The 25,541-nt window shown below is 38.0% G+C and overlaps 1 protein-coding gene across 7 annotated transcripts in view; it reads right to left on the reverse strand.

The window, feature by feature from the left end:
• The window catches only part of LTBP1 (latent transforming growth factor beta binding protein 1), a 416,025-nt gene that overhangs the window by 123,671 nt on the left and 266,813 nt on the right, over positions 1–25,541 (reverse strand). For 5 of the 7 annotated variants that reach the window (XM_081264902.1, XM_081264904.1, XM_081264901.1 and 2 more), the window contains 5 exons: positions 15,540–15,662; positions 8,828–8,995; positions 5,642–5,869; positions 3,358–3,380; positions 304–403 (listed from right to left, as the gene is read on the reverse strand). In XM_081264902.1, the coding sequence (XP_081121028.1) occupies positions 304–403; positions 3,358–3,380; positions 5,642–5,869; positions 8,828–8,995; positions 15,540–15,662 (642 nt within the window). The remainder of the gene's footprint in view (positions 1–303; positions 404–3,357; positions 3,381–5,641; positions 5,870–8,827; positions 8,996–15,539; positions 15,663–25,541) is intronic. The other 2 variants (XM_081264903.1, XM_081264907.1) reach the window with 1 other exon arrangement.

Genomic DNA, 25,541 nt, shown 5'->3' on the forward strand with positions numbered 1-25,541 from the left:
AGACATCAAGAACAATGACCAATCATCAAATAATGACTTTCAATAATAATAATAATTTTTGAATAATAAATACTACTCCTTATAATAAAAAGAATAAAAGTTCATCTTTTCTACTTACAGTACTTTGTTTATGTTAACATTATGTAAGCATATGAACAAAATGCTTTAACATGCATTTTTTTACATTTAAACTCAATTATGAACTCCAGTGATTCTTAAGCAAAATCAAAGACACACAAAAATTCCCAACTTCTGCTTTTATTCTGAATACTCTTAGAAACAGCACAGATCAACATAAGTTACCTGGAAACTGTGGATGCAGATGAATAGTTGAAATGCCTGGGGAGAGCTGGGGTTGACCAGGCTCAAGTTTGGTTTTCTCTTGATCCAATGAAGGTATTTCCTGGGTAGTTGTATTTGTAGGAGGAGAGAAGAAAATTGAATGTGGGAATTACTTTCAGTTTCACACATAGGACCATTTTTGTTTAATTAATAATGTCTTTGGGAAAGCAAAGAAACACCATAGATATAAATCTGTATAATTGTGTGGCATTAAAAAAAATGTGCCATTAGCCCTTGAGTTTTACAAGAAGTGCTGATCTACATATACACTCTCAGTCACGTCCTTGGGGCTCAGTCAGACCTTTAAAGCAATGGCCTTGGCCCAAGTGGCCATATTTGATCTCCAACAGGGTACCTCAAGTGAGGCCTAAACCTTGGTCTCATTCACCTGTGGCTCTGCCCACTAAGATGGCCGGCCACCCTTTGCAGATTACACAGTGGATACAGCAGTGGCGTCATAACAAAGAACACATGCTAAGCTACCATATTTTAAACCAGTGAGTCATCATGGCCCCCATTAACCAACAGCTAATAACCTGACAACGCCATCTCCCTGAATAGTGATAGGCAGCCACAGCCACGGGAGCTGCGGTCTTGGAGGAAGACTTGAGACTTCCAAACATATCCTGTTACCAGTTCTTGTCCCCTGGACCTCAGGCAAAGAAACAATCAATCACCATAGCTCAGCTCCCAGTTACAGCTCCGTAGGGCTCAAGCCAACTGAACAATTAAGCCTAGTTAGGATCCATGCCTTGGCCCACCCAGTGTGGGGCCAGGGAGCTCATAACAACACTTCATCAAAAGTACTCATCAAGTTACTTCCTCACTGTTACCCTATATATCCCCCCTCTGGCTTTAACTACTGCCATGTCTCAGAAAGCTCACTTTCCCAGCTTCTGTTTGCCTCTTATCCTCTCTCCTGGCTTCAATTATCACCTCTTTTCTGTTTCTAAAATAGACAGCCTGATTGAACGTTTCATCAAAAGACTCAGTTTTGTAAGCACAAGTGCTTGAAGGGTAACTTCATCTCAGTGTTCCACCGATTTCTCAAACCCACTCCCCTGCACACACAAAATCATCCGGGCTGCCACTCCAACGTCATTGTTTCTGTCAACACCAGTCATTGATCCATCCCATCTAGATTTGAAGTCACTTTTTAGTCCTCTATGTTCCAGTCTTCATTCCAACTCCTGCTCATTTGCATGACTCCTTATGGTTGCTCACTCTTTTCCATATCTGTGGACCCCATCATCCCAGTCTGGATTTACTCTCACAAGTTCAGTTTACTGTAATCATCTAATTGACCTCTCAGGCTCTTTCTCTCCCTAACTAGGTTAAGCCTGTCATGATTCATCTTCCAGAACCACTGAGCACTTATTACACTTTCCCACACATCCCTCTTTCCTTAAGAACTTTGGACTGGCTTCCTAGTACCTATCAGAGATTAATTCAATCAGTCTCGATTACACCCTGTTCCCTGCAACTTGTGGCCAAGGCCAACAAAGAGCAGATCATGATCAAGAGGCATCCCACTCCTGCAGTTCACAGACACGATTTCACCTAACAACATGAGGCAGCAGCCTTCCTGACCAATGCCACTTCTCCACCTGACAGGGAGGGTCCAGGTGAGGAGCTGTGTATTTCCCTGCTGATTGCAACTGTAGCTGGTATTCCAAGCCTTCCAAAAGCAGTCTCAGATTCTCTCTCTAGCCAAGTCATTCACAACCCTTGACATCATTCTTCCACACCTTTACCACATATAGATTTCCCACCCTGCACCATGCTCCTTTCTCTTTATCCATCTTCAACATCTTGAAACCTTTGTAGAGTACCAAGACCACAGAGATATGACTGCATTTCCCCCACTACCTCCTCTGGAAATAAAATGTAATTAAAAGAATCCAACAGTTACCATAAACTCAATCACAAACAGAAGAACAAAGCTGAGTTAAGATGAGGCTCAGAAAGTTGACAGGCCTGCATCTAAGCTAAATGGCTCTTCTCATATATCAGCTAGAACTAAATTCAAAATCACCAACATTGCAAATTACTGTACACCACTAATCTTTAGAGATACTAGCTAGGAGCTGCAAATGTGCATGTCTAATATGCATATCTATTGTATTTCTTTCAGGCTCAATATACCATAACTTCTTCCTTGAGTGCTATCAAAATCATAATTTCTTTTTTCTGGATTCTTTTAGCACATACATGATAGCATTAATGTTACTTTACTCCATATTTGTAAGATAGTAATTTTTAAAACTATTTATAATAGATTATGTATCACTTCATCTAAATTCTAATACTTGATGCACTCTTTATCAACTGAATGAATGCTTAAATGTATAAACATTCAATAGTTACCTAATTTTCATGTTATTAATAAAGAGACAAGGCAAAATCTAAAGAAAGTACAATATTACACAAATAAGACTTCAATCTAGCAAATCTAGCCTCACAATTTATAGTGTCATTTTATGCCCCCAAACCAGATCAATAAACATTTCTGTAATATTTCTAAGAAACAATGTTCTAATATTTATTGCAGCTTTCAAGGTTCTATTCTAATTCAACTCAAACATGCATGTTAAATTTTAGTTGAATTAGCAAATACCTGACTTATTTTACATGCACTGTAAGAACACACAGTTACATGAACATGTCAGGGCCTTTCTTTCCCTGGGTGGGCCAGGTAATCCATCAACTCTTTGAATTCTTTTTATGTCCCTGATTCCCATCAGTTCCCACCATTTTTTTCTCACTTTAAGTGCCATGAGAATAGGGAGTTTTGTCTGATTTGTTCTCTTTATTTTCTTAACACTAAAGACAGTGTCAGTCATTTCAGATACTCAGTAAATATTTCTTGAATAAATGGATGCTTTAATTTCTTAAACTAAATGATGCATAAAGTACATCTTATTGTGCTTTCAACTTTAAAAACCCACATATATTACAAAAGAAAAATTTCAAAGAAAAAAAAAGGAGAAGACTTGCAAACAATGAATAAATTACCTTCTCAGGGGGTGCAGTTGCCACTAAAATCAAAAAAGAAAAAGGGCATTAGAATAATTCATTCATTATATTTCAATGTTTAAATGCAATAAATTCCAATATCTCTGCAAAAAAACATTAAGAATCAAACTAAATAAAACAAAGAATTACAGTCATCTGCCATTTTAAAGAATTTTACACAGGACCAAGAGAGAACTTTCTATGGTATTTCATTCAACTCCAGGAATTGAGAGAGAAAATGAGAAACAGCCTTTCAGAATCTATCGTTCAAAATTAAGGTAAATAAACTGAAAAGTTAAACTAGGCAATACTTTTGGTACATTATTTTATGCCAATCTTAATTTTGTAAAACTTCCCATGTCTTAGAAAACAAACACGTTCATTAACGGGTCAAACGCTTATCCTTAATCTCATATATAACATTCGAAATGCTTTCTGGTGTCAATGTTAAAAAAGAAATGTCACTTTTTCAATAAGAGGCATAAGAATGGATGCTACAATCTTGATGTAGTCTATTCTTTAATGAACTCCCAAAGCACTTTGAGGAAGACATGCTAACTAAATTGTGGGGGAGAACTCAAGTAATAAGAGCTGAATTGGAGATTAGCATCAATATATTGAGCAAATTATATACTACACAATCATGAATGTTCTTGTGCCTTTGTACTTTGAAAGACTTGCTTTGCACGAATCTATCTTCAGTATTAGATCCTAAGCCTCGGGCTCACATACACTAAGATTTTTCTCTTGTGTCAGTGTCTCCATAATCATCAGCTGATGATTATGTTGGGAAGGTGCATTAATTCCTTAGAACAAAAAGGATACCCAATATATTCAAATCACTGCTGGGGTATCTTAGGGTTGGAAAAGTCAACTAACTTTCTATTCTCCCAAACCCAGGGTCAAGAAAGTCTAGAGGCAGAATCAGAGCAAACCCCACTGCAAGCACTAGGCCATGCCAAGTGTACAGAGGCAATTTCAGGTGAGGCCCTATTTGCTCTGCCTAACCAAGGAAGAAGTTCATGGAGTAAAAAGAATGGAATTAATAGGCCAGAATCACCAATGCCCAGAGCCCAGAAAAATCCTGCCTCCCAGGAAGGAGGCTGCACCAAGTCCCCCACTCTTCACCAACCTGGACAGCATATATCCTCTCAAGATACAGTGTGGGCACCCTAAATTCTGTCCTAAGCCTCTGCAGTGAAAAGTCAATAGGACCTTTTTTTAAGAGTAGATATATATATTTCATACAGAGCTAATATTAGTATTCCTTCTCTCTGGAATGAAAAATTTTTGTGGTAATCAAAATATTCAAAATCTTGGAAATGCTGGTTTATATAAAGACATAGAGATAATCCCTCTTCCTCAGTGTGAGAGACTGTCAAGATCAACTGCCTCTAGACTCTCTCAAATATAAGGCCTTAATGATTTCCTTCGAGAAATACACTCTTGATCATGGGTACCATTACATACTCTTTGTGTGACATGTGGCTGTTGTATTCCTCTCTAGGTCTCAGGTTCTCGGAAGGCGGATGAGAGGAATCTACTAGGTGATCTCCCAGATCTGTCCCTAGACATCTCCTACCCTTTGGCATTTTGCCCCCTTTATCCCTGACTGCCCATTATACTCTTTAGTGGAAGTTCAGCTGATGCATTAACAATTTTAAGTCTGTGGATTCCACTTTTTAAACAATGATTTAGTAAATGGCTTTCTAGACACAGAAATGAATCAGGACTGTTCCCTCAAGGATTGAAATGCCTCTCCAGAAAGAATCAAGCAAAAGTAGCACCCAAAGTGTCTGAAATTATCATGGAATATCGTTTATTTTCATATTTATATGTATTTTATTGGTGTATTAGAATTAGAAGTAATAGTGGGGCTTGTTACATTCTAGTTCATGCTCACAATATAACAGCAGAACTTGGTCAATTTTGTAACATGGAATATTATTACCTGCTCTGTACATATTATTCCCGAGCAGTGATTCTTAATCAAGTGTAACTTTACATCCCTCACTCAGAGACACCTGCAACGTTTAGACATCTTTTTTTTTTTGGTTTTGATAACAATAAGGTGGGGGCATTTCCCTAGCATTTAGAGGTCACATATGCTGCTAAACGTCCTATAATACACAGAGCAGCCTCCCCACTCATCCAAGAATCATCCAAGTTAACATGTCAACAGTGCTGAGGCTGAGAAACCCTGTGCTAGAGGGGTATAAATAGGGAAACCAAAGTATAGAACACAGACAGATGACTAGAGTCCACAATCCTGTTCCACTCTCACCTTCCGGCTCCGCCACTCCTGGCCCGTGTTCCCGGGAGAAGGTCAGGGCCTCCACTGGCTCTTCCTTGGCTGGGAGAGGTGGAGGATGAGTACTTTTAGCAACAGGTTGAGTGTTCTTTGGCTTGACAAATACAGGTCCTTTACCTACATGGTGATGGATTGGCCTGCGTCTATGAACGCCAGAAACCGTATAACCCATTCCACCAGGACAGATTTCCTTAAAAGCAGCTAGATTTGGGATGGGAAAATATTCCTTTTAAAAATCTAACAGTGCAAACTTATACAGAGGAAAATATCATGATGAATATCTCTTAATCATCACTAAAATAGGTACATTTAAGACTTTAAAAACAGATGTAAAACGTAAGCAAATTGCTTTAATTTCTGATAAACTTGCATAATCACAGAAAAAAAAATCCAACCTTTTCTTTAACATATAACATTTCTTTTCTTCAATATATTCACCTGTTAATTTCTCATCCTATGCAATCAGGACATTTAGAAATTATATATATATATATATATATATATATATATATATATATATATATATATATATGGTATGTATTTTATATTATATAATATATAAATAAAGAAACAACCAACTAGGAGATATTACTCATACCATTTTTGTATGTCATGTTACACTTTAAATATATAATATATTAGGAGACAGTTTATGTATAGAAGACATTGCATATGTTACATAATTTCATTTGTGAACATGCATTAAACCCACAAGAATCACACTTCCTTCTTTTCCTCCTGCTTTGATATAATTTTTCATTAGTTATTAACAAAGAGCTTGGTGACATCTCTCAAGTTAGAGAATGAGCAAGAAGAGAAAGAGAGAGAGGAGAAAGAAAAAAAGAAAGAGGAGGGAAAAGTAAAGAAGAAAAAGAAACTGAGAAAAGATATAGCATGACTCAGAGGAACATCCCTCATGGTTTATTCCCAGCTGAAGAAAGCACAGGACACAGCCCACATGGAGGATGTCCCCTGGTATGGGGTGCTGGTTACGAAGGTCTGAAAGAGAAAGTGTTTCTCCCAGGAAGTGAGACTCACTGAACAGATGGCAGACAGAGGTCAAGGCAGAAAGGCAACGCCCATTCAGCCTGCAGTCATTTTCCAGCAAAGGGCCGAAGATGGGGCAAAGCCTGGCCAGGACCAGTCACTTTAATTACCCAGAGGACAAGGGGAATATTCTATGCCCTGGAATCACTATCCTTGCCAGAAAAAAAGTGGTCTGTATTCTTTAAAAAAGAAAAAAAGGAAAAAAAAATGAACTCGACAAGTGTGATTTGCTAACCTCCACTGCATAATAATCCCCAGGAATAGTGAGGGGGAAAGACGAGGGTAGCTGGCGGGTAGTGTGTGGCCTGGGAGGAAAAATCCACCTAATCCCTTTGCTGTTGGTGTTGGAGACAAATTACCAAAATGCAGACACCGAGGAGCTTATGGTCCCTTTTTTTTTCTACTTTTAAAATTGAAAGTAAAAGAAGTCATTTCTCACTTTCACTGAACAAGACATCTTCTATTGAATGTTCTGGACCTAAAATTAGTTCTCAATAAAAAGGAAACTCTAAAATACTCCTTTAAAGCATGTTAAAATATTGTTTTTTCCAAGGATCACATGCTAAACGGTAGAGCCTTGTTCTTATGTTGAACTAGGAATCAGAATTCTTACTTGAAAATAGATGTTTCCAGAAGAAAACATGTTTTTCTACCAAATTTTGAATTATTCATGAACTAAATATTTTATGAAAATCATATAATCAAAAATTAATTAAGTACAAAAAAACTAGTATTATTTTTAAAATCAATTATTATACAATGAGGGGGGGCCTGAGTTACATTCTTCATATTAGGATTGCAAAACTCTCAGACTGAACTTAATTGAAATGTGTCTGTTATAATGATTTTTTACTTGTCTTTTTTTTTTTTTTTTTTTTTTGAACCAGGGATTGAATCCAGGAGTGCTTAACCACTGAGCCACGCCCCTAGCCCTTTTTTTTATTATTATTTTTTATTTAGAAACAGGGTCTCACTAAGTTGCTTAGGGCCTTGCTAAGTTGCTGACGCTGGCTTTGAATTTGTGATCCCCCTGCCTCAGCCTCTGGAGCCACTGGGATTACAGGTGTGTGCCACCACTCCCAGCTCCATCGCCATTTTTAAATAATGAGTTATGGCATGGGAGGGAACCTATCAGAGGTGTCTAAAATTATCTAGTCTACCAATTAACCATCACATTGTATTATGTTTCACCTTAAGTGTTCTTCCTGGTTCTGACCACCAACAAAGTGGGTCATGATACATTTATAACTAAACTCTGTATGTTATCATTTAAGTTATGGCTTAAAGACATAACATGGCCCTGTGAGATTTAATGCACCTCCCTAGGTGGGAAGCATCCTGTCAACTAAGCAATTCCGTGGACTAGTTTCATGTCCACCCTGAGCCAGTGAAACAGAAATTATTTCCTTGATCACATCACGCCCGCCCAATGTTTGTGGGTTCTGTTTTTCTCTTCCATTTCACTCTACTTCATCCCACTTGAGAAGCTGCTGATCCCTTGGTAAGAAGAAGTACTTAGAGAAATTTAACCTCTCAGGACACTGGGAAATAATGTACCAAATTAAAGGATAAAGTATCAACTTCCTAATAGTTCATAGGGGTTTTGCAAGATCTGCTCTGGAGTTATTAATCTTTATAGCGTAAATTCAATCATGAATTCAGTCATAAATACAATTCCCTCCATTTTCAATTAAAGAAATTAAGTACAGTGTTCAATAAATAATGGACTAAGTCAATCTGCTCAAGGTTTAGATAAAAATGATGAATGGCCAATGCTTAGGACAGCACATGTCCCTATGGAACTTCCTGGTCTTTATACTTAAATATCAGACTTAAAAGTCCTTGAAGCTGTAGATAAAATGTTATGACTTTTCTTAATATTCAAAAAGAAGTTTAGTGACACCCAGTAAAATGGTAAGATCACTTTGCACATATTTTTTCCCCACTGATTCAACCTTGTATGTCTATGGATTCTACAAAAATCATAAAAACATATTGTACTATTTAAGACTAAATTTGAAGTCAGAAGTCAAAAATGACCCAAGGCACCAAAGTCATCCTGCTACTCATGTGGCTGGGAATGCTCATGAGTGCTCAGTAGGCATGTCTTACCTGTGCCTGGAAGGGGACATTTCTCACAGTGTGGGCCCCAGGCCTTGCCCACACTACAACAGCAGAGCTGCTTGGTGAGGTGAACAGACAGAGGGTGCATACACTGCCTTCCGGAACTGACAAGCCGGTAACAGGGCCCCTTCTCTTCTGAGATCACAGGGGGATCCGCTGAAGCAGAGACAAAGTCTGATGTCATGCATGAAAACCAAACTGACTTTTCAAGCAAAAGAAAAATGGACATTCAAGTATGGATTGGAAACTTCAGAATCAATACTTTAGATCAATCCATCTAGCTTTATGGTTTCACCTTCCTTGATTAGGAATCTATTTACCAAATTAATTTTAGAGTTAGAGCACCAAATGTTGTAACAGTGATGGTCCCTAACCCTGTATGGACATTTTTCCTTTTAGCAAGCATTAAATCAGTATATATGCATATGTGAAAATAAACAATTTCAACAGAAGCCTTGGTTCACAGTAGACACAAAATATATATCAGCCACTCATATTTAAAATAAATAATTTCAAATACAGAAAATAAAACCAGACGTCTCCATCTTCTTGAGTACATTTGCACCCAACTTGATCAATGCTCAGTGGCAGAAGTTCACCAACATGAAGAAAAGTTAAAGGTAAATGTTATAGGTGAAGTGGGGGTTGGAGGAAGAGACTTTCCTGAAGCTTCAAAACTGTCACGTGGGATGGGGGTGTATCTCAGTAGTAAAACACTTGTATAGCCTGCCTGAGGTCCTGGCTTCAATCCTCAGCATTGCAAAACAAAACAAAACAAAACCTCACACTATATGTATAGGAAGGCCAGCTCTGCCATAGCTCCTAAAAACTTGGGAACGTGGAGAAATCTGGGTCTTTTCCTCTCCTACTCACTTTATGGATTCTGTACAAGTAAGTTATAAAAAATCAAAAAGTCACAGACCAAAAGTAAAGGAAAACTTAAGAGCATAGTTATTAAGATAATAAATCCCTGTAATAATTGAGCAGCACTTACATAGTGTGTATTTGCATGCGTGCATGTGTGTGTGTGTTTGTGTGTGTGTGTGTGTGTTTGTGTGTGGTTGTAGGTTATTTAATCTTTAGAACACGCACATGGTTCTTAGACAGCTCACAAAGGATTTTGTTCCAAAATTTTCTCCCCAAATTGACCATAACTTACATATGATATTTCCAAAGAAGCCGCATCAGGTCATCTCACAAGAGCCTATTTTACACATACATTTTTAAACTACCTCTACCTTAATACCTAAATTATTTATTATTCTTTTATCATTTCAAATAACTTGCATAGCAATCCCATTTATTTTATTAACCACCTACAGCACTGTCACATTCTAGTCAACATAACACATAAATCCAGGAACGACTACTGCCCAGAAAATGCAAGATGGTGTTCATAGTGTCTGAGTGTCTGTGACCTCAGATTGGAAGGCTGGTTGTAAAGGATAATTCATTAGTCTACCACATATATTATGTAAAACATGGTATACATTTCTACTGAGTCTTACGATTTTATATTATCCTAAAGAGTCAGAGCTGCCAAAAGATTTCTAAAGAATAGGTGGGAATGGGTCTGGAGCAGAGCAGGACAGAGTAGTAATAGAAAGGGTATGTGTATGTTCTTATATGAAGGTACATTAAAATAGCACTTGGTTGGATTGTATTTTTTGCAGGATGTTTTGCTAAAGTCAGGATGAAAAGATTTAGATACACTAAATGGAAAAACATTTCAGAGATATAAAACCTACTAGAAATACCACATGTGTCAGGAAGACAAATTCTTTGCTCTTGGCTAGAGATAATTCTTCAAAATGGTAACAAACACATATATAGCTCTGATTCTAAGCCCAGCACTGAATGCTGGTGGCAATTCAATTACAAAACAGAGCCAAAAGGTAAAATGCTGTAGCTCTATTATTTGGGTTCCTCACTGGTATATTAAAAGACTCATTCTCTGTGTACATAGGTACCCAGTATGAATGAGGACCTAGCTTCAGTCAAAAAAAAAAAAAAAAAAAAAGAAAAAAGAAAGGAAGGAAGAAAGGAAAGAAGGAAGGAGCTAATAGTTAAAGATAGTCCTAATTCCAGGGCTGTACAATAACTCTCATAATACTCTCAAAGACATGCTACTTTGATGTACTAAAATGTGAATGATAAATATCACTAGGCAGATACAAATCAATCTGGTACTTATAAGAAGTTGAAAACTAGAAAGGACTTCAGAGATAGCAAGGCCATAGAGACTAGGCATCCCTACAAGTCTGCTGTCACTCCCATCTAAACATGTTCATTTAATTCTTGGATGAAAGTCCACATTACACTTTCTTCCCTTTAAATCTTAAAGTTTCTATAAGAATGAGCAGGAGTGCATGTGTGGGGAGCAGGTAAAGCTGTTCTGTTGAATCTGAGAAGTGGCCTTCCCAGGAGTAAGAACCACAGGGAACCCTTTTTGGGAAATGGGTTACTAAAAATAAAGCCTAGGAGAATCAAAATCAAAGACAGTCTAGAGCCATTGTAAGGTTAGGCCATGCATGCATTCTTCAATGTTTCATGTAACACTAAATCGCAGCTCTCCTTAAATAAATGATGTAGTACCATCAAATCAGACCAGTTCCCTCTTCCTGATTAAAGGCCCAGTCTGTGGTATCAGATAGTTCCAGTTTCACATCTCGGGTGCATAACTTACAGGCTGTGTAACTTTTGGAAAGAAGCCTCAACTCTCTGTGCCTCATTCCTTTCAGTTCTAAAATAGGAAGAATATTAGTACAAATCTCATAAAGATCTTGTAAAATTTATATGTAATAATCACATAAAGTGTTTATCTCAGTGCCAGGCATTATTCAGTGTGTAATAAGACTACTATTGTCAGGGTTTTGTTGTTACTATTATTAAGTAGGAGCAAACTATCTGCAAAGAGATGTCTAACTTCCAGATCAGAGAAGTCAGGGGCCTATGCCGAGCTAGCCACAGAGGAGGGTGAAAGAAAGGAAAGGCAGAAAGACAAGTTATAAAGGTTGAATGGCTTCCTTGAAAACAAAAGGAGATGAAATAGGCTCCCCACCTGAGTGCTTGGGAGAAGATCATCATGGGCAAAAAAAAAAAAAAAAAAAAAAAAAAGAAACAACACCAAGCCAGGAAGGTAGGCACACTTTAAGGGGAAAGCAGGAAAAGTAGTCGTAATTTACCCATCCACTTTATTTAAAAAATAGCCTGGATCTACGCAGTGCAACACATTAGGAACTAGCCACGCGTTGCTACTTGGATGAAATTTAAATTAAATAAAACCAAATATTCAATTCCTCAGTCATATTGGCCACACATAGCTAGTGGCTCCTTTATCAGCAGAGAGAGAACATTCCCATGGTCATGCAAAGTGCCACTGAACAGTATTATGGGTCAATAAGCTTTTTCTGAAAAGGGACAGATGGAAAATGTTTGGGGCTCTGTGGGCAATATGGTCTCTGTTTCAACTTCTCAACTCTGTCACTGGGGCACAAAAGTAGTCTGAGGCAAAGAAACATAGATAGCCGTGATCATGATCACTAAAACGTCATTTACAAACACAGCAAGCAGATTTGGCCCATGGGCTATACTTTGCCAGCCTCTGATCTAGAACCCTAAAATTGGAGGCAAAATTCTGGTTTTAAATCTCAACTGTCATTTATTGGCCGTGTGATTTTGAGGAATTTCTTAAATCCACCTGGCCTCCATCTTTCAATGACAATACATCTCATAAAGAGGCTAGGAAAATTAAAAATAAAATCATACACACAAACATGAATGGTGTTTAGAGGACTCTTTCCTTCATCTTGTGACTTCCAGTGCTGCAGCAATAAATAGTTTCTGAGCACATCTTCTCTCCAACCCTCTTCCTATCTATCAAGTCCAAGTCCATGAGTCGAGAAGACTTTGAAACTGTAAAAGCCCAGGCTTGGATTCTGTTATCTGGGCACTTTTACTGGACACACCCTCAGCAACGCTCACCCTAGAACTCTTAAATTCCTGAAGAAAATTAATGGCAGCTTGAAGACAAAAAGCCTTCCTATTCCACTTGCAAAGGTTATTCTACTTTTCTTGAATTTGCTCTGACAAGCCCTAAAATTTTCACCTTTCCCCACAAGATAGGTGGAGGCAGGTTTGAACACTGCTTACATCCTAAGCCACAGACACAGAGATCAGGGGTAGCACATGCCAGCACCCTCCTCCTCTCTTCCTTTTGGCTTGGCCAAGTCCAGGACAGACAGCGGGCAAGGAGAGTGAAATAGCTGCAGCCTTTGGCTAGAGTCAAAGAATTCTGAGGGTGTTCACCTCAGTGCAGTCAAGAACAGGGAGAGCTTCCCATGGCTCCTCAGCCATTGCCAAGTGCATTTCTTGGAGTTCACAGAGTCGGCCACACCTTTTATGGCCTGGATATGCCCTAAATTCATGCTGCCTGAACAAATGTTGCTAGTCTCCACCATTTGCTTGCATGCTCTGTCTCTAGTTGGTTTTATACCTCTCGAGAGCATATATTCCAAATGTTAAATAACACCTCCATCATGCCTAATCACCTCCTGCTATCATCATGCATAGCAGTGAAGGATACCATCACCTTCCTCCCTGATCCTTCCTAAATGTCTTCAGACTCCCCCAACAATTTCTTCAGAGTTTACCACAAATTAGGCTAGATTTGTCCAAATCACAAACCCTGAAGGAACTCCACATATCTCTGTGATATCACACATCATAAATCTGGAAGAAAGAGGGAGAGACCTCCCTACTCAACTCTGCAAAAGAGCCCAGGTTTGACCTTCAAATTCTAAATGGGAACATTTAACTAGCAACAAACGTCTCTTAGTACTTAGCATTTCAGCTGTTGGAGTTGAACCGTAAAATTGAATTATTTACTTTTCAAATAAGAATAGATGATTGTTTAATAAGTTCAGAATTATTGGGGCAATGACAGGGAAAATAAATACTAAGAAAATGTGCAAGTGTTTCAAAATTCTCATTGGCAGGTTCCTACAATCTCATTAAAATCTGGATGGCTGCCCTTAATGCTAGACATCAGATCTAGTCAAAGTTTCATAAAACACTCAGTGACCAGTTCTCCAAGTTGACCTAATCTGCAATCTGTAATGTAAGAATTTTAACCAGATAAGTCAAATCATGTAAGGGAGGTAGGGAGACATTTACAACAAATTTTATATTCAAAACTCTTTATAATCTCTTACACCTAAATTGGAAAACTATTTAGAATACTTATTTATGAAATTCAAATCAGCTGGAAATTATCCCTAAATTATCTGGATATTGTTAACACTGTAATTTTTGACTTGAGGTTTCCAAGTCCTTACATCAGTTTTCAAATGCACCATGTACACAAACTTAATTTTACAGCTAATTTGGCCACCTCCTAAGAAAAGCCCTAAAATTAGACGTCTGCCTGCTTCAGGAATCAGAACTGTCTTTACAAAAGAACACAGAAAAAAGGACTTACGTGCAAAAGTTCCTAATCTGCATTTGACAGTTTTTAAAGGAAAACAGTAATGATTAGTAACAATGCTTCCAAAGACTCAACAAACCCATCTTAAAAAAATAAATGAGACTGTCATTTTTATTTCCCTACATTTATCTTTATTTCAACTGCATTGCAGTTTAGGGAATAGAATTAGAGAGAGAAGCTCAGCTAAAACTGAGTAACAGTATCTTCATGAAGAATGTCTGCCAGTTTAAAACTAGGAGCAAGAACAATGCAGTTCAGCATATAACAAAACCACATTTTAAATTTAAAATTAATCTATAGTAGGACAGAAAGAAAATACAGAATTTCTCTTAAAGCCATCCTAACAGTCTTATGCTGTGTGCGAGTTTTAGATGGTTAAACTTTAACTGTGTGTAGCTTTAAAAAAAATCTGCAGCTTTTACCTACTTCCATAATAATGGCCATGGTTATATTGAAAATAAGGTAATCTTTAAGAATTCTGCATTTGAGAACTTTTTACCTAAAATGTATCCACTGCTAATGGGCACATGATATGTAGTAATTGTAGTGTATTTTCAGAACCAATATTAGAACATGTGGTTTGGTGGAGGGTTTTTACCCTTCCTGTGCACAAAAGAAAATCTCAGAAACATTTGTAAAATAAAACAGCATAACTTCGGAGGCATTTTGGTGGTTTGGGAGGACAATAGGGTAGAATATTTGAAATTAGAACTGAAATAGAAAATCTGAAATGCAGGGCCTTGGTAACTATTTTCCGTACTTATCCAACTGAGAAAGCACAGTGAAACCTCATAAAATCAGACTCCAGTGACTCAGAATTTGGAATAATTAAAGGCAGAAGCTGAGACAAAGTCTAATTCAGCCTGAAGAATGCTTAAATATTTATGAGGGGAAAAACCTGTTTTCATCTCTCAGGTACCATAAATGGTTGATATGATCATTTTAACTAACTCTTTTCACCAAAGTCTATTTCCTCAGTGTGTTCATTCTCTGAGTTTTAGCTATTGTATTTTCCTAAATGCATTTTGGAGAAGGTTCTATAATACAGATGCATTTTACCATATCAAGCTGGTACCTTCCCTCTGGTCATTTTAATTTATGAGGCTTTCCTGCATATTTACAATATTCACTTGACAACTGAGTATTTCCCTTCTTTTGGATAAACCCCAAGGGCAACTGATCCAAAATAGGAACAAAAAAGTGATCAATACTTACGAACACAACTTGAAAAGGTAGGGTCTGGCCCATATCCCATTTTGCAGGTACATCGGTAGCTGCCCATGGTATTCAAACACTCACCATTAGGGCATACACCTTGTAGCTGGCATTCATTAATATCTGCAGGAAAACAAAAGTCATTTAGATGAAGCCATTAGAGCCCTACTGAGCAGATTCTAGCTATAAATTGCATTCACTTTCTTTTTCACTATAATCTCTTACTTAAAGTAAGAAAAGTATGGGGGCGGTGTTTAGCAGATGCTAATGACCTAAAATCAAGTTACTGAAGAATTATTTAATTTACATAACAAATATTTCTTACGTACTTACCATATCCCAGGTTCTGTTTTAGGTGCTAAAAATTTGCTAGTGAATAAAACTGCACAACAACAACAATGACAAAAAAACAATTCTAGGCTTTGTAGAACTTACATGTTGGTTTTACTGTATGTCAGGTATTTAAAGCATTCAGGTAAGGCAGAGATTTTTATCCTGGAGGTATTGACAGTCTAACTATGCATACAAATATATGAAACACTAAAAAAGTAAAAAGTTATTATAAGGACAGTCATAACTTGAAGATATTCAATTATGAAATTGTCTATATAGAGTCACTAAAGGAAGAGTCACTAAAGGAAGTTGGAGGTGGAGGAAGAAGTGAGACTTCACCAGGGTATGAAAATCTTGCGGGAGGGGGCAGGTTGGATGGATGGAGAGAAAGGGAAGGAACAGTGGTGTGGGTGGACACTTGAAGCATTAAGCAGAGACTGGCCAGGGGAAGGGGCTCAGGAAATGGTGAGTCCAACTTTTGGCTGGAAAAGAAATTTCAGGAAGGTAAATAGTTAGAGACAGAGCTGGTAAAAGCCAGACTAAGTTTGGATTCAAATTTATTGAGAACAAGGAGCTAAACTACATGGCAGCGGGCGCGGAGAGATCAAGTCTCTGACATCTTCACTTGTGCGGGCATAGGGAGTCGTAAACAACCTAAATCTGTTTGCTCAGGATCACTAGGCAATGCTGAGCTGACGTGGATCTGGGGCGAACAGTCTGGGCCTCTCAGAACACACACTGAGCCCGGATCGGCTGAATTCAAGCTCCCGGTTCGCCTGCTTCCCGCAGACAAACAGCTGTGACTCAGCACTAATCCATCCGGCTGAAACAACTGGTCAGCCCTTCTCATCCTACGGAGGTACATGCCTACCAAGCCTTCATAAGTAGTGGCCACAGGTTTGAAACGGGGCTTGGGAGAGACAGTAAGGACCCACCCGTTGCATTGGTCGCCCGGCAAAGGGAAACGAACTGTCGCCATTTGCAAGAGACACCACTATGGCAGAGAACTGACGTCATCAGACTGCGGCGGAGGAGATAACTTCATTGAAACCTGCGGCTACAGGTGTGTAATCCCCTAGCCTTCCCTCTCCACACATCGGGGAAACCTTAAGGGCCCCTCCCAGCTCTCCCTTAAGGGCCCCTCCCAGCTCTCCCGTGAGTGCGACAGCCAGCCCGAGGAAATCAGAGGTGGCGCGGGACCCACGGCCCGGAACTACCGCCCCAACAGGGCTGACTGCTGAGGTCTCTTGCACCAGCTACCGGGGGAGTGGCTACCGGAGGGCAAGTAAAATTCGCTGAGGATTCTCAGCCCCAAGCTCTACAAACTTAGGGTCTGAGGGAATGGCAAAGTGGAAGAGTGTGCCCAGTCGTTCATGAAAACAGGGCTCCAGGGAGCAGCAGACCTGGCGTGTAGCCAGTATTGTGATGAGCGGCACCCGTGAGAGGGGCCTGGCTAGAGGAAAAGTGGGAAGTGACTAGACACAAGAGGAGGCCCTAGGCACTCAGGATTGGAGACTCGCCCAGTCTGGGAGGAGCTGCTGCACAGTGATTGGTTCCCGCGTATTGATAGGAGAAACTTGACCTGGTGGGCACAGCGCCACCTACTGGAAGAGAAGTTAATCAAACTGCATTTATTAGTTTTTTTTTCTTTTCTCTTTTTTTTGATTTGGGTTTTTCTTTCATTTTCATTTTTCTTTCTTGTTGTTTTTTTAATTTTTTTTTACAATTTTTTAAATTTTTTTGTCTTCTAATTTTAATTTTAATTTTTTTATTATTTTTTTAATATTTTTTCTTTTTTTATTTCCTATTTTTTTTCTTCTTTTGTCTTTTCATTTTTCTTATCCCCCCTTCCTTGAATTCTACCTGCTTACTCTCATTCTATTTAGTGACTTCTTCCCTTCCCTTCTAATACCTTTCCTCCCAAGCATCTAATAAATTTATAGGAGTAAACAGTAACTCATCAGTCAAACAGAACAAGAAGTAACATGAGCAGCTTCAAAAAGCAAGGAAGAAAAGGAGTACAAACAATGCAGGACAGCCTAAATATTCAGGAGGACCTAGAGTCATCAGAAAAATGGTCATATAAAGAACTCAAGGAACACCTTAGACAGATGGAATGGAACCTTAAAGAGCATACAAGACAGCAAATTCAAGCAGCGAAAGAACACATTGAGAATGAATTACATAAACAGATAAAAGAAGAAGTTAAGCATCTTTATCAGGAGATAGAGATTATAAAAAATAATCAAACAATAATTCTAGAAATGAAGGAAACGATACACCAAATTAAAAACTCAATTGAGAGTATCACTAACAGAGTGGAACAAGTAGAAGCCAGAACGTCAGATAATGAAGACAAAATATATCATCTTGAAAAGAGTCTAGCCAACTCAGAAAGGCTGGTAAAAAATCACGAGAAAAACATCCAAGAGTTATGGGATAACATAAAAAAAACAAACTTATGAGTCATCGGGATAGAAGAAGGTACAGAGATTCAAACCAAGGGAATGAGTAACCTGCTGAATGAAATAATTACAGAAAACTTTCCAGAAATAAAAAAGGAAACAGATATACAAATTGAAGATGCATACAGGACACCGAGCACACAAAATCACAGTAGACCAACGCCAAGACACATTGTTATGAAGATATCCAATATACAGAACAAAGAGATAATATTAAAAGCTACAAGAGAAAGGAGACAGATTACATTCAGGGGTAAACCAATAAGGTTAACAACTGATTTTTCATCACAGACGCTGAAAGCAAGAAGGTCATGGAACAATGTATTTCAAACACTGAAAGACAATGGATGCCAACCAAGAATTCTGTATCCAGCAAAATTAAGCTTCAGGTATGACAACGAAATAAAAATCTTTCATGATAAACAAAAGTTAAAAGAATTTGCAGCCAGAAAACCAGCATTGCAAAGCATTTTGAGCAAAACACTACACGAGGAAGAAATGAAAAACAATAACCAAAACCATCAGTGGGAAGTGCCTCAGTAAAGACAGAGGGCGAGGGGAAAGATAATCATAGAGAAACAAACTAAATTTTTTAAAAAAAGGATAAACAATCAAACATGGATGGAAGTACAAACCATATATCAATAGTAACTCTGAATGTTAATGGCTTAAACTCTCCAATAAAGCAACATAGGCTGGTATCATGGATTAAAAAAACAAATCCAACAATATGCTTCCTCCAGGAGACACATCTGATTGGAAAAGACATACACAGGCCGAAGGTGAAAGGATGGGAAAAAATATACCACGCACACGGTCCTCATAAGCAAGCAGGGGTGGCTATCCTCATATCGAATAAAATCGACTTCAAGACTAAGTTAATCAAAAGGGATAAAGAAGGACATTATATACTGTTAAAAGGAACCATTCACCAACAAGACATAACAATTATCAATATTTATGCACCAAATAATGGTGCTGCGACATTCATAAAACAAATTCTCCTCAAGTTCAAGAATCAAATAGACCACAACACAATAATTATGGGTGACTTCAACACACCTCTCTCACCATTGGACAGATCCTCCTAACAAAAGTTGAATAAAGAAACTATAGAACTCAATATCACAATCAATAACCTAGACTTAACTGACATATATAGAATATATCAACCATCATCAAATGGATATACTTTTTTCTCAGCAGCACATGGATCCTTCTCAAAAATAGACCCTATATTATGCCATAGGGCAACCCTCAGTAAATATAAAGGGGTGGAGATAATACCTTGCATTTTATCTGATCATAATTCAATGAAATTGGAAATCAATGATAAAAGAAGGAAGGAAATTCCTACATCACATGGAAAATGAACAATATGTTACTGAATGATCAATGGGTTACAGAAGACATAAAGGAGGAAATCAAAAAGTTCTTAGAGATAAATGAAAATACAGACACAACATATCGGAATCTATGGGACACAATGAAAGCAGTTTTAAGAGGGAAATTCATTGCCTGGTGGTCATTCCTCAAAAAAAGAAAAAACCAACAAATAAATGAGCTCACACTTCATCTCAAAGCCCTAGAAAAGGAAGAGCAAAACAACAGCAAATGTAGCAGAAGGCAAGAAATAATTAAAATCAGAGCGGAAATCAATGAAATTGAAACAAAAGAAACTATTGAAAAAATTAACAAAACTAAAAGTTGGTTCTTCGAAAAAATAAATAAGATTGACAGACCTTTAGCCATGCTAACAAAGAGAAGAAGAGAGAGAACTCAAATTACTAACATACGGGATGAAAAAGGCAATATCACAACAGATGCTACAGAAATACAGAAGACAATTAGAAATTATTTTGAAAACCTATATTCCAATAAAATAGAAGATAGTGAAGACATCGATAAATTTCTTAAGTCATATGATTTTCCGAGACTGAGTCAGGAGGATACACACAATTTGAACAGACCATTATCAATGGATGAAATTGAAGAAGCCATCAAAGACTACCAACCAAGAAAAGCCCAGGACCGGATGGGTATACAGCGGAGTTTCACAAAACCTTTAAAGAAGAATTAATACCAATACTTTTCAAGTTATTTCAGGAAATAGAAAAAGAGGGAGCTCTTCCAAATTCATTCTATGAGGCCAACATCACCCTGATTCCAAAACCAGACATAGACACCTCAAAGAAAGAAAACTACAGACCAATATCTCTAATGAACCTAGATGCAAAAATCCTCAATAAAATTCTGGTGAATTGAATACAAAAACACATCAAAAAAATTGTGCACCATGATCAAGTAGGATTCATCCCTGGGATGCAAGGATGGTTCAACATACGGAAATCAATAAATGTTATTCACCACATCAATAGACTTAAAGATAAGAACCATATGATCATCTCGATAGATGCAGAGAAAGCATTCGACAAAGTACAGCATCCCTTTATGTTCAAAACATTAGAAAAACTAGGGATAACAGGAACTTACCTTGACATTGTAAAAGCTATCTATGCTAAGCCTCAGGCTAGCATCATTGTGAATGGACAAAAGTTGAAGGCATTCCCTCTAAAATCCGGAACAAGACAGGGATGCCCTCTATCACCACTTCTATTCAATATAGTTCTCGAAACACTGGCCAGAGCAATTAGACAGACGAAAGAAATTAAAGGCATAAAAATTGGAAAAGAAGAACTTAAATTATCACTATTTGCAGATGACATGATTCTATACCTAGAAGACCCAAAAGCGTCTACAAAGAAACTACTAGAACTAATAAATGAATTCAGCAAAGTGGCAGGATATAAAATCAACACGCATAAATCAAAAGCATTTCTGTATTATCAGCGACAAAACTTCTGAATCGGAAATGAGGAAAAACACTCCATTCACAATATCCTCAAAAAAAAAAAAAATACTTGGGAATCAACCTAACAAAAGAGGTGAAAGATTTATACAATGAAAACTACAGAACCCTAAAGAGAGAAGTAGAAGAAGATCTTAGAAGATGGAAAAATATACCCTGTTCATGGATAGGCAGAACTAACATCATCAAAATGGCGATATTACCAAAAGTTCTCTATAGATTTAATGCAATGCCAATCAAAATCCCAACGGCATTTCTTGTAGAAATAGATAAAGCAATCATGAAATTCATATGGAAAAATAAAGGACCCAGAATAGCAAAAGCAATTCTAAGCAGGAAGTGTGAATCAGGTGGTATAGCGATACCAGATTTCAAACTATATTACAGAGCAATAGTGACAAAAACAGCATGGTACTGGTACCAAAACAGGCGGGTGGACCAATGGTATAGAATAGAGGACACAGAGACTAATCCACAAAGTTACAACTATCTTATATTTGATAAAGGTGCTAAAAGCATGCAATGGAGGAAGGATAGCATCTTCAACAAATGGTGTTGGGAAAACTGGAAATCCATATGCAACAAAATGAAACTGAATCCCCTCCTCTAGCCATGCACAAAAGTCAACTCAAAGTGGATCAAGGAGCTAGATATCAAATCAGAGACTCTGCGTCTGATAGAAGAAAAAGTTGGCTCCGATCTACATATTGTGGGGTCGGGCTCCAAATTCCTTAATAGGACACCCATAGCACAAGAGTTAATAACAAGAATCAACAAATGGGACTTAATTAAACTTAAAAGTTTTTTCTCAGCAAGAGAAACAATAAGAGAGGTAAATAGGGAGCCTACATTCTGGGAACAAATTTTTACTCCTCACACTTCTGATAGAGCCCTAATATCCAGAGTATACAAAGAACTCAAAAAATTAGACAATAAGAAAACAAATAACCCAATCAACAAATGGGCCAAGGACCTGAACAGACACTTCTCAGAGGAGGACATACAATCAATCAACAAGTACATGAAAAAATGCTCACCATCTCTAGCAGTCAGAGAAATGCAAATCAAAACCACCCTAAGATACCATCTCACTCCAGTAAGATTGACAGCCACTATGAAGTCAAACAACAACAAGTGCTGGCGAGGATGTGGAGAAAAGGGTACACTTGTACATTGCTGGTGGGACTGCAAATTGGTGAGGCCATTTTGGAAAGCAGTTTGGAGATTCCTGGGAAAGCTGGGAATGGAACCACCATTTGACCCTGCTATTGCCCTTCTCGGACTATTCCCTGAAGACCTTAAAAGAGCATGCTACAGGGATACTGCCACATCGATGTTCATAGCAGCACAATTCACAATAGCTAGACTGTGGAACCAACCCAGATGCCCTTCAATAGATGAATGGATAAAAAAAAATGTGGCATCTATAAACAATGGAGTACTATGCAGCAATAAGAAATGACAAAATCATAGAATTTGCAGGGAAATGGATGGCACTAGAGCAGATTATGCTTAGTGAAGCTAGCCAATCCCTAAAAAACAAATACCAAATGTCTTCTTTGGTATAATGAGAGCAACTATGAACAGAGCAGGGAGGAAGAGTAGGAAGAAAAGAGTAACATTAAACAGAGACATGAGATGGGAGGGAAAGGGAGAGAAAAGGGAAATTGCATGGAAATGAAGGGAGACCCTCATTGCTATACAAAATTACATATAAGAGGTTGTGAGGGGAATGGGAAAATAAACAAGGAGAGAAATGAATTACAGTAGATGGGGTAGAGAGAGAAGATGGGAGGGGAGGGGAGGGGGAATAGTAGGGGATAGGAAAGGTAGCAGAATACAACAATTACTAATAGGGCATTATGTAAAATTGTGGATGTGTAACCAACGTGATTCTGCAATCTGCATTTGGGGTAAAATTGGGGGTTCATAACCCACTTCAATCTAATGTATGAAATATGATATGTCAAGAGCTTTGTAATGTTGTGAACAACCAATAAAAAAATAAAAAAAAAAACCCAAAACCATAGGCACAGCAAGAAGAGGAAATAAACTATAGATACACCCAACAGACTTGAAAGAACTGCAAAAGGAGTTATGATGAGTGAAAAAGCCCATCCCCAGGTTATAGACTATATGACCCCAAATAGAATTTGTCTTAAAATGACAAATTATAGAAATCGAGACTAGACTAATGGTTGTAAGAGGGGAAGGGAAGAAAGAGTGGTCATACAAGGCGACAGGAGGGATCTTTGTTGTTGATGGGTGGATCTCACATCTTATACATGGGATAATGATGTGCAGAATTAAATATACACACGGATCTATAAGTACAAGTAAAACTGGGGAATCTAAATAATGTCAGAGAATTGCGGCCAGGTCAATGTCATGGCTATGCAAGAAGTCATCGTGGGGGAACTGGAGAAATGGTACATGTCTACATTGTTTCTCACAAGTGCATGTGTGTCTCTAAATAAAAATAAATAAAATAAATAAAAATAGAAAAAAAATAAAGGATTCTGAGCAGAAGGATATAATCAAGAGCAGACTCTAGGAAAAAATCACCTGGCCAGCATATGGCTTGGTGAAAAGATATTGCAAGTCTGATAACTAGAAGAATAAAGCAGGTAGGAGGCTGGTGACAAGCCAGGTTGGTGACAGTGAAAGTAATCAGGGAGATAAGGAGTGACTAATTTGTTCTTTTTTATTTTGAATTAAGAACTGACAATGTGTGGTGCTTGACTGGGCATCACAACACTGGAAAGTAGGAGAAAGGAGTCAGAGACATCTTATCTGAGAAAAGAGCAGGGAAACACTGTTGGTGAGGTGCAAGGAGTTCTGAGACTCAAAGAATGCCAGAAGATGAAAAATTCAGTTTTAGAGTTGAGGTCACACTGGGATACCCAAATAGAAATATTCAGCAGCAATGGTGGAAGATTCTGGAAAAAAATAAAAGAGGAAAACATGGACTTGAGATCATCAGCACATTTCAATCCAGAAAAAAAATCAAAATGATGTGAGAAGAAAGACAAAAATTGATGATTTTTAAAATATTTTTTAAGTCACTTGCAAAGGTAATTAATTAAAAATCAAAAAGGAATGTGATAAATTTTAAAAGAAAAATTGGTTGCTATTGATATTCTATCCAGTGTGACCCTTGAGGCTTAATAGACTTTGGCTGTTGGCTTCTCCATTTCAGATAATATTTATGTTCTCCCATCATTGACTCTTCTACGAACATTTATTAAGCATATTAATTTGCTAAATTAAAATTGGACACATCAATAGCAAAATAATACTAGCAGAATCATCACATAAAATGCAAACATAGTCCTCAGTAAATAAGGTGGGGGCACTAGGGAAGAACAGTGTTACCTTAGATTAGGTAGAGGTAAGTGATGGGAGGGGAGGAGAGGGGATGTGGGGATAGGAAAGACAGTAGAATTAAAGGATGTTATTATTGTATGTATATATGTGACTACATGACCAATATGATTCTGCAACCTGTACACTCAGAAAAATGAGAAATTATGTCCCATCTATGTATGATATATCAAAGTTCATACAAGCAGTCTACTGTCATGTAAGTTAAAACAAATTTAAAAAAAAATTTTAAATCATTATTCAAGCAATTTAAGCATACTTCACATTCTAAGAAGTCATAGCTAGCTATCAATATGCATAGTTTTTATCGAAACCAGGCAGTTTTTAAGTTAATTTCAGTGATAAATATAACATCTGTCATGATAGTCAAACGATTAGTTAATGCATATTTGTTGCTCCAACTTGAACGCAGCTGGAAATGGGGACAGCTAGATCACACCTGTCCCAGCACCTGATCGTGTTCTTTATCAGGCTGCATGTTGTGCTGGAAAGCACATTTACACGCAACATGTAATTGAAAACATTCCCCCATAACTCATTCTTCTTAGGAAAACCACCATGAAGGAGCAGGAAGAGTGCCAAGTCCAGCTGGAGCTTACGAGGTCCAAGTGAAGCCCCTATCATATGTCCCAAGCAAAACCTCAAGCTCGGGTAACCAGCCAGTTGTGGTCAAAAAGACTGGACCAAATTTCTCCTCTCCTACTTCCCCTCAAGTTCCCACTAGGGTATAATTATCAGCTTTCATCTCCTAAATGGCCTGTACCCCTCATTCACTGGTTGTACCACTGCACATTCCATGATCACATTCTTGGGACGTAGAATTTTTTGTTGTTAGGAGGTTCCTTTTCTTCCTGCTTGCTTATTGCTTCCCCACCACCACCACCACCACCCCCGGATCGAACCCAGGACCTTGTGAATACTAGGGCACTCTACCACTGAGCTAAGTACCCA

This window comes from Spermophilus citellus (assembly GCF_964194105.1).
Source record: "Spermophilus citellus genome assembly, chromosome: 13".
Taxonomy (NCBI): Eukaryota; Metazoa; Chordata; class Mammalia; order Rodentia; family Sciuridae; genus Spermophilus; species Spermophilus citellus.